This window comes from Arachis hypogaea, chromosome 7, assembly GCF_003086295.3.
Source record: "Arachis hypogaea cultivar Tifrunner chromosome 7, arahy.Tifrunner.gnm2.J5K5, whole genome shotgun sequence".
Lineage (NCBI taxonomy): Eukaryota > Viridiplantae > Streptophyta > Magnoliopsida > Fabales > Fabaceae > Arachis > Arachis hypogaea.
Window position 1 is genome coordinate 45,466,648 of NC_092042.1, and position 15,473 is coordinate 45,482,120.

Here is a 15,473-nt window from a genome sequence, read left to right on the forward strand (position 1 = left end):
AACGTCATTTAACCTTATGACTTCTACATTTGAACATACATAATAGAGCTATGAGCACAAAAGAAGGGTCAATATGACTAACCTTCTTCAAAAACAAATGTAATTGAGGAGTTTGGATCAATTGTGACTTCAAATAGAGGAATAAACACATTATCCAAAATATTCTGGAAGGAGGTAATAACAATTCCCATATTCTTGTATACGTTGTATAGTCGTGGTAATTATGCAAATGGAAGTTTCATAAAAAAAAATGATAGTCAAAGTCAAAATCCTAAGAATATGGGAATTATCCTACTTCAGCAAACAAAAATGCTCAAAAGGAATTATCCGCCTAATTTTATATTGAACAGATCTTCTATGATCACAAAATTTAATATTTTCAAAATATTTTTAAGCTAGTAAGGTATTCTGATTAGATTTTTGAGTGAAAAAATCTAAGAGCAATTATAGAAGATTTAATTGAAATTGTGATGACCTTATGCCTTCAGTAATACTGATATTATATATCTAAGAGCAATTATATAGAGAGGTTAATCTAACGTTAGAAAATTTTATCAAAAGCCTATAAATCAAGGAAATTAGATTCTTAATTTAACAATAAACAAAAGCAAACAACAATTGATATTAAATTAGGAATTTAAAAATCCTAAATTTTAGAAAAAAGTGAAAAAAAGAAAAGAAGACCTAATGTGGCGTTGGCAGATCAGGACTCTGGCGTGGTAGATTGACTTGGTCATGCTGGGATTGAAGACGAAAGTCTGGAGGTGGCGCTCGAGGAAGTCCTCGACGGTGAGAGGAAGGACGTAATCTCAAAAGTGAAGAGAAGGCAGAACCGAATTGTAGAAGCTCGCTAAAGTAGCAACAATTGTGCTTGCAGCGGCAAGGTGATAAACGAAGCAACAAGGGAGATGAGTCGCGATGGCTAACCTTTAGATCGAAGTCAGAACAAGATCGTAGAAGGTCATTGAAGGCAGCGGCGAGGAGATGAACAATGGTGGTGAACGATGAGGAGATTCTAGTCGGAGGAGAATGCCGCTGAGGAGATCCTTGATGGAGAAAGTTGTCGCTAGAGCAGATCGTGCCAGAGTAGATCCCAGTGATAGGCGTCGTTACCTTACAGAAACAGTGTGTGCGGTAGCGCGTTAGTTTCACAATTAGAGTTGGAATCAGAGAGAGTGTGTGGGTATTTTTAAATCATGGCCCCAAATAATGGCGGTTTTAAACCGCGATAATCATCGCCATTTTATGCAAACTCATTACGACAACAACAGAATATGTCATAATATCCGAATATTATGACAGATCTATAAAATCGCCGTTTTATTAATGTTATTTTAAACTTTTTTTATTGGTAGTGTATTGTAAATTTTATAAATAAAGAGAATAAATGTGTTATTTAAACATCTCTAAAAAAAGTGTCATTTTCTAATAAATTTTAAACCCATTTTTTATTATTTCTCGTTAGCGCATTTTTAAACTAACTAATGATCTCGATCAGCAAAGAATTAGAAGGAAGAAAAATACGTGTAAAATGAACATTCCATAATAAAAATATTGCCAAGTTTTTTATTATATAAGAGCAAGATTATTGAAGTGATGATGAAGTCATTTTGAGCTGCAATTATTCAAATATTAGTATTTTATCTTTAATAATAATACGAGAATATATATATATATATATTAAAATTATGTCAATTTTGTCTTAAAATTATAGATTATAGTACAAAAAATTTATAAAATTAAATTACTTTTAGAAAAATCGTAAGGGACAAAGGTGTTGTCGGCTAAAACTTAAAGACTAAAGTTTTCATAGATAAAAAAAATCAAATAATAAGATTTTTAGTTATTATTTTCATTTGAAACGATTTAATTTTTTTTACTAATAATTAATTTTAACATTCAATTATCTAAAATTTAAAAGAATTTAACGTGTATACTTTTACATTTGACTAGATGTTAAATTTGTTATACAAATAGAAATAATTAATTTTTATACTTACTATTTAAAAATAATATTTTTTATGTATATAAAAGTATAATTAGATATTAGTATAAAAAAATTATATTAATAGTTATAAAATTAATTCAAAATTATTTTTTTAAAATAATTGAATCTTAATTCTAACTTTTAACTACAACATTAGTATTCTCTCTAAATTATATGTAATAAATATTAGTATTCTCTCTAAATTATATGTAATAAATATTTGAAGAAGGAAGAGAAATAAAAATATAAATTAGAAAGATGCAGTAAAATTTTAAAACTAAACAAAAAAAATATGCATATAATGCTAATATCTTTTATTTGAATTATATTTTGTTATTAATTTTATTTTTTGTAAAACAAAAAGATTGAGAAAATAGAAAATAAGAGAAAAGAGAGAAAGATAAAAAAAAAATGAGAAAGGAGTTTGTTAATTTTGAAAGAAAGAATTTTATTTTAATTATAATAAAAAATATCTAGTGACATATTTTTATTTGTCATATTACTAATATAAATTATAAATTATATATAGAGTGAGAATGATGGAGAGAAATAGAAAAGAGAGAGACGTAGATTAAAGAATGAAAGAAGAAAATTTATTAATTTTAGAAAAAAATATTTTTTTAATTTTAATATATTTTAGTTATTAAATTAATTAGTAACATATAATATATAATATAGTTATATTTTAATTTAATTTAATTTAATTATAATTAAAAAATATTATATTATATATTTGATTGTTAAATTTGTAATTAGTCATTAATAATAATATATAGAGAGATAAAATAGTAAAAGAATAAAAATAAAATTTAATTTAAAAAAATTAATTTTAATTATAATAAAAAAATATTATATAATATATTTTAATTACAAAATTAATAATATACAATAAATTTGATTGATCTTAATTTAGTATTACAACCTTTCCAAGATATATAACAGCTACAATAATATGAAAGCTAGCCCAAAACAATTTGTTTGAAATTTTCTTCTTTGCTTTATTTTATTAGTGTTCCCACTTTCCGCGCAAAAATATTAGTATAATACACTATACATTGATAATAACAATGTGTATATATATAGGGATATGCTTCATAATATTAATGAGTAAATAGTTAAATTAGTATCTAAAAATTATTTATTGATATTAATGAGTAAACAAATTCTAATGTTGTTTTTTTTTGAAAGCAAATAGTTTAATACAATAGTAGTGGAGTAATCAGAGTCACACAAACTAAAAATTGACTTAACAAATACCATAATATAAAAAATGTTTTCATATCATCTCCGATATAGCTATTAATAACTAAAGGGATTCATACTATTCCACTCGTTTGTACTGATTGAAGTCATGTTGATAATTTTTTCAACATTTTTGCTTGTGTTCTGAAAAATCTTCCTATTCTTTTCCAGTCAAATGTTTCAGACGATCACACAGAAACACCTCGACTGCTGATTACGCTCCTCCATCTTCCTTGGTTCTTCTGTCCAACAAAAAATGCTCTTTCATTGATTCGGATAAGACCATTGTCGGCCAAATGCTGAAATCCAAGCACTCCACACCTGCCAAGCAAATGCACAGCCTAAAAATAAGTGATATACATGTTCCACATCATTATTACAAAAAAACACAAATAATATCTTCCTGACCGATGATTTCAAACCAGCTCAGCCTATCCTTTGTATTCACCCTTCCTATCAGAACAAACCAGACAAACAGCTCCACTCTTGGTGGAACCAACCATTTCCAAATAGTCCTAGTGAAGCTGTAGCTGGTTACCTCCTTTGGGAGCATTTCCTCCTGCATCACCTGCACAAATGAGTTAGTTGTAAAGACACCTAACCTATCATATTTCCACACCACTCTATCTTCTCTATTATGTACTAATTTCATAGGTCTCAAAACCTCATGCAATTGACTCAGAAGTTCCAACTCCCATTGAAAAAACTCTCGCCTCCATTGGAAGTTCCAATGCAATTCACTAAAACCCATCCCAAAACACGCACTCCCCTATAACAGATCCAGATTGATTTGAAACAGAGAAAAGTCTCAGGAAGCGATCCTTCAGAGATCCACCGAGTAACCATACATCCTCCCAAAACCGAGTCCAGCGCCCATTACCAACCTCCATGGACAAGCCTGTAACCATCTTATTCCTTAAATGTTGATTCATGATTTGTAACTGGCAAATATCCTTCTATGGTCCTCCTTTAATAAGTAGCACTTGAGTTGACAGTAGTTCATTGGGATTCAAATTATTACAAGAACATACCACCTTCTTCTATAGTGGGGCATTCTTCCTTTGCAAACCGCCACCACTACTTAAACAACAGTGCTGTGTTACGAACCATAGCATCCCTAACTCCTAACCCGTCTAGTTTCTTCAGTACCTGCATCACTTCCCACCTTACTAATGCCATACTATTTCTACCATCTTCCGTACTCCACAAGAATTTTCTTTGTAAAGAGATCAATTTTTTAGCAACAGCTTTTGACATTTTAAACAAGCTCAAATAATATACAGACAAATTATTTAACACTGATTTATAATCATGAAAGTGATGAAATGACTAATATAAATAATTTAAAATCTTTAAAAAATGAATTTAATTAAAATAATTTTTTAGAGATTAATTTAAAAAATAAATAATCTTTTAAAAATTAATTTGATAATTTATTATAATATTAAAGTACAAATAAAGCGTAGACTTCCTAGGCAGACACATACAATTTGCTGTAAACCTGCAATAAAAGTGCTCATCAACAAATCTTAATCTACTACTCATAAATTAAGATTAAAATTGGATGAAGTTTCGGATAATAATATTAACATTCCTATTTTTTTTAATAATATCATTCCATACATAATATTTTTTAGCATCTATTTACATAAAGTTAGAAAAAAATAACGTTATTAAAATAAGAATTACGATAATATGGAATACATTTGCTACGTTTCTAAATTTATTAACATAAGTTTTCTTCTCTCCAAGAAAATGTCAATGCAAACTATTTCATATTCACTGATTAACGCGTATGTCATTCGTCAACCATTCACTTTCAGCCAACTGGCAAATTTTTTGTTTGTTTTGCAAGTCAAGCTTTGCTGTATATTTTCTTTGGTCCTTGCTGTTTTTATATTTTCTCCATACCTAAACCTTCATTTATAAATCTCTCTCTCTCTCTATCATTTATTATTGTTAGAACTTCAATTTTTTTATTTTTTCTATAACTTTTTTAGAACAAATATTTTTATGCGAATACTAACAAAATCATTTCAAATTAAGTATTAGGTAATGAGAAGTATTTATTAACATTTGAATTTTGTTTCATTTGCCAAGCATTCGGTTGAAGTAATTTGCTATTTATTTTTTTTAATTAAATAAGATTTCAACTTAACAACAATATCAATAATATGAGATTTACAGAATCTTAAATCCAATGTTTGATGTTTTGTAATTTATTATATTGATAGCAAAAACACATATAAGATGGTGTAGAAATTTAATAAGAGTGTTTATTTCATTAATTCTTTTGTGCAGATTTATTTTATAAGAAGAAATATTGAGGATAATCAAATATAGAATCATAAATGAAATATGAAAAGGATTAGTGTCGTTTTAAATCGAGGTGTTTGTCAAATTTATTTTAGTAGGTCATCTCAATACTAAAGACCGATTGAGTAAATTGAGTATTATTGACTAAAGAGATAATATGTGCGTTATATGTAGAAAGAATAAATGTTAAAACTGTTAAACACTTATTTATTATTTGTGAATATTTTTTTTATAAGTGTGATATGTTTTCAGACTATTTTAAAAATCATAAAAGAATAATTTGAGAGTTGACTATATTTTTGAGAGAAAAAATAGGCAAAAAATAATTAATTAATTTCTTCTTTGTTATATAAAATTTTTGTCTACATAAAAATAATATCATATGTTTTAATAAGATAATAAATTTGGTAGTTTATGTCATTTTTAGATCATGTTATTACTCACTGTGCCGAAAATAACACAGAAATTGTTTCTGGTTGTACTTTTTTATTCTATTTTTTTGGTTCGTCTTGTGTTAATCATGTGTTTCACTTAGTGTATTGAACTTTGTTTTAAAAAAAAAAGGTTATATATATATATATAATGGATTAAGGGAATTTGTATGATTTTTTTCAACAAAATAATTACTCGGCTCATGTTTTCAGGTGTTTTCTGAGACTTTCTATTTTTTTTTTAAAGAGGAAAACTCAAATTTTACAGAAATCAAATTTCGGATTAAGGCCCCACTTATCTTATCAGTGATTAAGTTATAATCTAGATGAACAACTTTTAATTTATATAAATTGAATTTAATGCTTTCTGACGCCAATTTTTTTACGTTGTCAAACAAAAATTTAAAATTATCGATAATATCAGAAAAATAATAACCAAAATTATTTTATTTAATTTAATATTTACAATTTTATGTATATAATGTTTATAGTTATATATTTATTATATTTAATATTATTATTTAATTATTTCAGTGATAATTAAAAAATAAAAATATAAATAATAATAAAAAATATAAAATAAAATAATTTTAAATTATATTGCATTTTTTTTTATAAAATTATCCGACTGGAGTGATTAACATACATAACAAATTAAATCATTTCATCTAAATCCAAATGATACAGGTAAGACCGTAAGAGAGAATCACGACAGATAAAGGACAACTTAAAAAAGCTAGTGTGAAAAGGAAAACTCCACATAAAAATAAAATATCTAGGGTAGGGGGTGGTCTTCAAAACCAGCATCCAATAAGACAATAATGTAGCATAGAGCAAATAACTGTGTAACAAGTAACAACTATACAAGCAAATCAAGACAAGTTTGGGAAAAATAAAACAGAATTATTAATTCGAAATAAGATATTCATACCTAAACAATTGAGGTCTTGTTTATGTTAATGATATATAATAAATAATACTAGTAATTATTCTCACCTAAGCAAATATGCTTTTTTTAAAAAATAGTTTATTTTATGATAAATTATTAAAATAGTATTCAAAAATTTATATCGTTAATAAAAATAAAAATAATTTTAAAAGATACCAATCGCAAATAAGTTTTCAAAAAATTTTAAAAAATAACAAAAATTAACTAAATATTAAATATATATTTTAAAAATGAATTTAAAAATTAAATTTTATTGTTGTGATTTCTTTCAATGATTATTAGAAAAATAAATGTTTTATTTTTAAACTTTGGTAATTTTATGCCAAACAAATTTTTAAAAAAAATTTGTTGCAGATGACTAAATTTGTTTAAAAAATAAAAAAGTTCTAGAAATTGAATTTTACTTTGATTTTTTGTTAAATAGTTATTTAAAATATTGCCACAAATTCATATCAAATGCACAAATTATTTGTTAAATGTAAAATTTTTTTCTGTCATTTATAAAAAAATATAATATTTATTAATTATTACATTTTTAAGTTATTCAAAAATTATTTTTGTTAGCAATATAAATTTTGGATACCATTTTATAGTTTATTTTTTTTATTAAACATGTTTTCATAAATAAGCTCATTTTTGTATAATTCTAAAAACCGAATCAAATTAATCAGTTCAACTGGATTAATCAAAATCGATCACCAAATTAATTCCGTTAGTTTCATAAAGTATTTGACAAAAAAAATAGTTACAAATCGATAATTAACCGATAAATCGATAAAACCTGTTGCTTTTAAAAAGATTTTTAATTCCATAAACCACTCCAAAATGACGCCGTTTTCACCTTAAAAAAAAAAATCCTAAATTCCCACGCAACCCAATCCCACACTCTCATTCTCACTCCTCTCCTCTCTGAAACTGAAGTAAAAGTTTGAAATTGAAAGAGCAAAAGACCCACAACTACCGCAGCCCCCACAGGATCCACCACAGCCATGCAGCTACCGCAGCCTCCGCAGCCCGGCTTCTTTGTCATTGTCGAACTCTCTCTCTCTGTATTTTCTGGTGTCGCGTCTCCACCGCAGCCCTGCAATCCTAAAAATGTCGTCGAACTCTTGAAGCTTCTCGTCCACCGCACTGAAACGCCGCTTCCACAATTATTTGATGGCACCACCAAAATCAAATTCGTAAGCACCACTAATTAACTCCGATCCCAAACCAAACCATTTATATGCTTCTTTATTTTCTCTATGTTTCTTATCTCTCATTGTGTTTATATAAAGTAGAGAAATACTAAGAAAACCAATAATGATAGACTAGCAAAATTTAATTTCGTAATGTTAAATATTGCTTGTCTCTCTCTTAATTACAAAATAAATATTAAATGAGTTGAAAAGATTTCAACATACAGAGAATACAAAAGAAGAAAAGTAAAAAAAATGATTTATTAAATTTATATATTTAAAATTATATATATATTTTTTTAATAATTTTATTTAATATTTAATTAAATCTTTTAATTTCTGTTAAATTTCAATCGAATCAATGAATTATTAAACCAGTAATTTTATCAGTGGTTCTTGCTACTTACATTTTTGTCACATTTGATTTTAACAGAAACACAAAAGAAAATAACATATTTAACAATTTTTTTATAATCCATGTTTATTTATCTATTATATTATGTTATTAATAATAAAAAATATAAGCATACGTTTTAACTTTTGGTATAATGCCACATAAATTTAAACGGATATGAATAAAAAAATGTTAATTTTTGTTAAAGTTGTATATATATATATATAGAGGAAAGAGGAAGAATCCGAAGTCCTAACTCTGAAAGGCGAAAACAAAAGAAGGGCCCTGCCCTTTTTGTATCTGTACCTCTCAATATCTTCTTCTCTTACTGCTTCTGTATCTTTTCCTTTCTCCATTCTTTTCCCTCTCTTTCCTTTTTTTTTCCTACCAAAATGGACCCATCTTCAACAAAACCAGCTCAAGCACCCTCTTCAATATTCTTCTAGCTCCTCATCATTATTCTCTCTCTCAATCAAACCATCACCAAAACCCCTCTATTATTTCCCCTAAACCTATTGTCACTTCAACACATTTTGTACAAATTTCTATATACCTATACATACATACATATATGCAGATGAGGATGAGGATGAGGATGCAATGGAGAAGTGGAACCGCCGCAATCCTCATCATCATCATAATAATAACAATAACCTCCTTCAACATTGCTCATGGTGGCGGTTACCAACAAAACGACATCGATGATGGCAAGGAGATGAGAATAGAACTCGTGCACAGGCACGATTCCCGCTTCTTCCGAAACAGAAACAGCGACAACAATGGCGCCTTGGATCAGCTGGAATACATAAAAGGATTCATCCAGCGAGACGCCGTAAGGCGCCAGAGGATGAACGAAAGATGGAGCATATCCACCAACAACAAGAAACACAACTTGAATAACAGAAGACAGAACTATGAAACGTTCGAAATGCCAATGCAGTCGGGCAGAGACAATGGCCTAGGCGAGTACTTTGTCCAGGTCGAAGTCGGCACCCCCGGCCAGAAGTTCTGGGTGGTTGCTGACACCGGAAACGAGTTAACATGGTTTAACTGCTTGGATAAGAAGCCTCCTAGCGTTCTTGGTGCGCATAAGAAGCGTCACCGTCGTACAAGGCCGAGGTCGAGGACGAGGTCATCAAGGAGAACAAAAAGAAGGAGGAGAAGAATAAGAAGGCCGAAGAATACTACTAATAAACAATGTGGTGATGGTGTATTTTGTCCGCAGCATTCGAAATCTTTTGAGGCAGTTACATGTTCATCCCTCAAGTGCAAATTTGATCTCAGCGATTTGTTTTCTCTAACTTACTGTCCTAGGCCTTCTGATCCCTGCCTATATGATATCAGGTTGGTAACTAAGTTCTGTTCTTTAATTTTTTTTTCTTTTGGTATTTTGCTTGTTTATGTCCTTTGTCTTTTGTCTTGTTTCTTGTGTTTTAATTTTTAAAATTTTGGTTTCATTTAATTTTTAGCCGAATTGAATTAATGGGTTGTTGTGAAAGAAGGGAGCATTGGCAGTATTATACATGCGGAGTGGGTGTTTTTTTTTCTTTCAGATAAGAGAGTGAGTTTGCATTTTGCAAGAAGCATTATAATTGAAGCAAAGCTAATTAAGTCTGTTCCACTTTTTTTTCCCTTTTAAATTTCTTTGTTCCGGCAATGAATTGGGTGAAAAAAAAAACAGAATATATATATATATATATATATATATATATATATATATATATATATATATATATAGAGAGAGAGAGAGAGAGAGAGAGAGAGAGAGAGAGAGAGAGAGAGAGAGAGAGAGAGAAATTAATGGCTATCTTTTTCGACCTCAAATTTAGTTTATAAATTTTTTTGTGGGCAAGGTGTTTGGCCAACTAAGACGGTTTGGAAGGAGCTATGTCCTTTCTTTCTGAGAACAATAATAAGTAGTCAAGTTGCAATTTTAAAAGCTAGCCTAAAATACTACTATTTGGAAGATGTCCCTTTTTCTAAGAGAGGGTGGATTGAATTTTGTTCTAGATTTTTTTTTTCACATCACATTTAGTTTGGTTGGTTTATAGCTAACTTAGAGTGAAGAGAGGTTAATTACTAGTTTAAACAGGTATCTATTAAATTCTCACTTAGTAAAACACAATCCAATTAAATTTAACATTCACAACTTATTAAAAGCAATAAAGGCTATTTCATTTCACCCTTGAAGATACATGAAGAAACAGTCACTTTTTCTTATCCTGTCAATGCATTTAAAGCTCAGAAAGGAGTGAGTGTATTTATCATAAGCCTGCTTATGGTGTATATGGCCATCAATATCATAATCAAAGATCTAATGTGTGCTTGTCATTGAAGGAAAAAATGCCTTGTGGGGTCTAATTAACAAAAAAGTTACCCCTGCCCACACACACACACACACACACACAAGCACCAAAAAGTTGTTCTGATCCTGCTGGTGACCCAGCAACCATTCTTTCCAGCTTTCAACCATTGGTTATAAATGAGAGTTAATGTTAGTAGGTGAGTATCACATGACCAACATTTTTGTGCATCCAACGCCATGTTGGAACAAAGATTATTTAAATTGGTCATTTGTTTAACCTAGTTCACCCCAGAAATTAAAAAACAGAATGCAACTAGTATCTAGCTCAGCTAGTAAGTGTCATGATACACATGAATCGTTATATTTTTAGTACATCTTATACGATAGGATTTTTTGGGTTTGTGTGATGCATAAGCTTTCCCTTTTTTTATTCATTTTATGCTGAAATTATTTTTTTTTTTTTGGATCAATAAAGATTGAATTCTAGATGTTTAAGTCATAGGAACTCTCATATCATGTCATGATAACAAAGGCTATGTTGCTTAATCCAAATCTTAGTTCAAGTCCTAGGTGACTAACTGTGTCAGAAGTTACAATCCGGAATAGATATGTGAAATTGGTCATAGCTATAGATATTTTGACCCTTAAATCAACTATATCATGTAGTTTTGACTAACAAAATAAAAGAGACAAAAATAACATGTGCAATCCTTGACAGCTACGTTGATGGTTCATCTGCAAAGGGTTTCTTCGGAACGGACACGATCACAGTAGACCTCACAAGTGGAAAGCAAGGGAAATTGGAAAACCTGACAATTGGATGCACAAACTCCATGCTGAATGGTGTAACCTTCAATGAAGACACAAGTGGAATATTAGGACTTGGCTATTCTAAAGAATCATTTGTTGACAAAGCAACACTGCAATATGGTGGCAAATTCTCATATTGCCTAGTTGACCATTTGAGCCACAGAGATGTCTCAAGTCACCTATTCTTTGGTAACCACAATGTCACTACACTAAGTGAAATAAAGAGAACAGAACTCTTCTTGATTCCTCCATTGTATGGTGTTAATGTCATTGGAATCTCAATTGGTGACCAAATGCTGAAAATCCCACCTCAGGTTTGGGATTTCAATTCACAAGGAGGAGCCATAGTTGACTCAGGTACAACGTTGACCACACTAGTTGACCAAGCATATGGTCCTGTTTTTGAGGCACTCAACAAATCCTTGGCCAATGTTAAATTGGCTGATGGGGATTTTGGGCCATTGGAATTGTGCTTTGATACTTCTCAAGGGTATGATGAGAGTGTGGTGCCAAGGTTGGTGTTCCATTTTTCAGGGGGTGTCACCTTTGAGCCACCATTGAAGAGTTACATCATTGATGCTGCTCCACAAGTTAAGTGCTTAGGGATTGTTGAAACAACGGGTCCTGGTGCCAATGTTATTGGGAATATCATGCAACAAAACCATCTCTGGGAATTTGACTTGTCTCTTAACACGGTAGGATTTGCTCCTTCTTCTTGCAACTAGTTAATTTTATTTAAGTGAATCGGACTTTTACTATTATTTTGGTTAGTCAAATTTACCTCGCCTAAAGTGGTTAATTTCATTTTTGTGTAAGTTTTTCTTTTTAATTGATTTTGGCTCCCTCGTTTCCTTGTGGAGATAGAAGAAACAATGCACATTTGGTGTTTGTTTTGAGGTAAATTATTACTTGTAAACATGTGTAGCATACATTTAATTGAAGTTCTTGAGTTGTTTATGACACGTGGCAGGATCACATATTGCATCCAGAGTCCAGACTTATCTCCTTGCCTTCCTATTATTCTCTTCATTCCTTCCTAGCGGAATCAATTCATGGATTATATTTAAATCATTCGCGCCTATTTAATCAAATTAGGGATGAGATATCAGATATGGTTTCCAAAGATGATTTTGGACGGTTCTTTTGGTTTCTTTTATCTATTGCATAAACAGAATAGAGGGATATACGATAAATCACGATTTTAAATCAGAAGAGAGATTTCAAAAAATGATAAAGATATAAAGATTAGAAATATTTTTTATTTTATTTTATTAATTTAACAAAAATATTTAAAAAATATTATTCTTTGACCACACATTTAAAATCAGCTAGTAGTGAGAACAAGAAAAATGTATCATTTTTTCTGGAAAAGAATTTCTATTAGATATATGAGATTCTTACTGATACTTGTAGATTCAAAGGCATGGGAAGGTAAACACCATTTATCCCTCAATCACAGCATTCTACGTATTGATTATTTTAAACTAATAAAAAAAATCTTTCGATAAAATTCTAATATTTGTAGAATATCATTATTTTCAACAGTTACATATATATAAGTCTATAAATAAGATAAAAAAAAAAGCATACAAAATAAATGGTGTGGTACATACGTAATTATCTGTCCTACGTAAAATTGATATGAAAATATAATCAACAATAATGTATTCTTTCTAATAAAAAGTGTGCATGTGCATCCATCGTGGCTAGAAAGCATTGATCATAGCTCTAAAATGATGGAGATGGAGATGTCACGATCAAATAGCAATTTATAACGATTAAATGTAACTAATGTGTCTGCATCACATATAATGGTATTATGTCAATGACAAAGAGTATACGCCTTTCTTCCTTTTTTTCAGTTGTCTTCGTCATTACATGATGACAAAGAGTATAAACGAAAACTTATATATAAAAGCATATGTTTTGTCAACAAACATGTTGGACTCCTTATCTCGCAAACCTTATGTGCGTCATTAATTTAACCATTAAATCATTGCCTTGAAAAGTTACCTTTCCAACCTGTTCTTCTTTCAATTTTCATCACTGTAAGGCATGTAGAGTGTAATAAGCTATGGAGAAGGTAACAGTAACAACAGAGAAGAGAGTATATATATATATATATATATATATATACACTTGTTAACTAACCACTCTAACGGTCTTAACAAACTTGTAATGGAAAATTTGCATCATTCTTTTCCGCTAACAAATGTGATGTTGCACGTCCTTTTCCATGAATTGATTCTTAATTTAATACTAGAAAAAATGCTGTATACCATCAAATTTTTTGTCGGAAGTTAGCTTTAGATTCACTGGTAAATTTACTGGCACGTCAATAAATTTGCCAGCTCAAATAATTAACGGTGAATTTGCATTTCCGACGATAAATTTAGCAGTAAATGTTGGAAGGAAAATGGAAAACGTGCAAAAATATAGCGTCGGATTTATTGGCGGATAAATTCGACGGTACATTCAATTAGTGGAACGCAGTGTTTTGGTGACCTGCAATGCGCTACCGCCCTCACACAATCCTCCCCCTAATTTCGAAACCCACTCTCTCTCTCTAAACCTCCTCTATCTGACTCTCTCCCCTAAACCACCTTCGGTAGCCCCTCCACTAGCACCGACACCACCAAGAGCCTCCAAAGACCGCGTGGATTGGGCAAATACTCTTTGCACGCGTGGTTTGTTGTCTTGCCGTCGATTTTGTCACTGCCGTTGCTATTGTCGCCGGAGCTGCCCCATTCCTCTGTCTAGTTAGGTTGTGCTCATCCCTCTTTTTATTCTATCTTATTTTACATTTACAATTTTTTCAACTGAAACACTAAATGCACCCATGTAGGTTGGTCACTGCCGTCGCCATTGTGCCATACGTGCTGCCGCCACCACACCAGAAAATTCTTTCGCGCCACCACTGTCTCCAGCTAACTCATTCACTAATTAGTTTAGAGTAGTTAAAACATAAATACTAATTTATCTATTTTTAATTTGTTAGGTATGTGTTAGAAAATTTGTATTTAAGATATTTTTATCAAGTTATAAGTAGTTAATATTTCTCGTGTTATTTTTTCTTTTACAAAAGAGCAAGAAATTTCACGGTGTTAGAAGTTTTAACATATTTTAGTTGAATAACATGAATAGAAAAAAATAATATTGTTTGTTATACTATATCATAACATAATAGAATATTTTTAATTAGTTTTTAGTTTAAAATATAAGATCAGTTATAAATTTTTAAATATAGAAATTCATGTTTAAATTTGATGAAATTAAATAGACTTTTTAGGTTATTAATTTTTTATATTTCATTAACTTTATTAATTTTTCGGGTTAGATTTTTAAGTTTTGATTATTAATTTTTACATTTCACTGAGCTCACTTCTATTTTAGAATTTTTTTGAAGTCGTGTAACTTTAATTGTGGGTTGTTCGTGCTGATATATACTTGGGTTGTTTGTTCAAAATACTCAGGTCAATTTTTCATCTCTAAACATGCTATGTTGTTTATGTTTTATATTGGACCTACTTTTTCTATGATAGAGTTTTAGGATGGAAATGGGAGAAGGTTGTATAGTGGCGCCTTCTCGAAATTCTTGTTTGCTGAAAAATTGTGGAGTAATAAGGGATTGCACACTAGAACGACTAAGATTTGATATTTTACTGAATGCGTATTTGTCTAATTTATGCATGCAACTGTTTTTTCTGTGAAAATTAATAGATTTTTTTGGTGGATGTCTTTGAATTTAGGAGAAGCTCTGCCGATTTTTGTTAAAATTGTTTAAAAACGTGTTTAGTTTGTAAAAAAAATGATAATTGAATTTGGTGAAAGATTCTAATTATAAAAGAAACTCTGCCAAAA

The 15,473-nt window shown here is 29.9% G+C and overlaps 1 protein-coding gene across 1 annotated transcript; it reads left to right on the forward strand.

The window, feature by feature from the left end:
• Positions 1 to 7,760: 7,760 nt before the first annotated feature.
• Positions 7,761 to 12,613, forward strand: LOC112702995 (aspartic proteinase NANA, chloroplast). Its single transcript, XM_025754266.3, has 2 exons — positions 7,761 to 9,841; positions 11,521 to 12,613. Exons 1-2 carry the CDS (start codon positions 9,069 to 9,071, stop codon positions 12,335 to 12,337), a joined length of 1,590 nt encoding a protein of 529 aa, XP_025610051.1. The 5' UTR covers positions 7,761 to 9,068; the 3' UTR covers positions 12,338 to 12,613.
• The last annotated feature ends 2,860 nt before the right edge of the window (positions 12,614 to 15,473 follow it).

Coding starts and splice junctions, on each gene's coding strand:
- LOC112702995 (XM_025754266.3), top strand. CDS start 9,069: ATGCAGATGAGGATGAGGATGAGGATGCAATGGAGAAGTGGAACCGCC. Junction 9,842..11,520: donor CCCTGCCTATATGATATCAG/GTTGGTAACTAA, acceptor AATCCTTGACAG/CTACGTTGATGGTTCATCTG.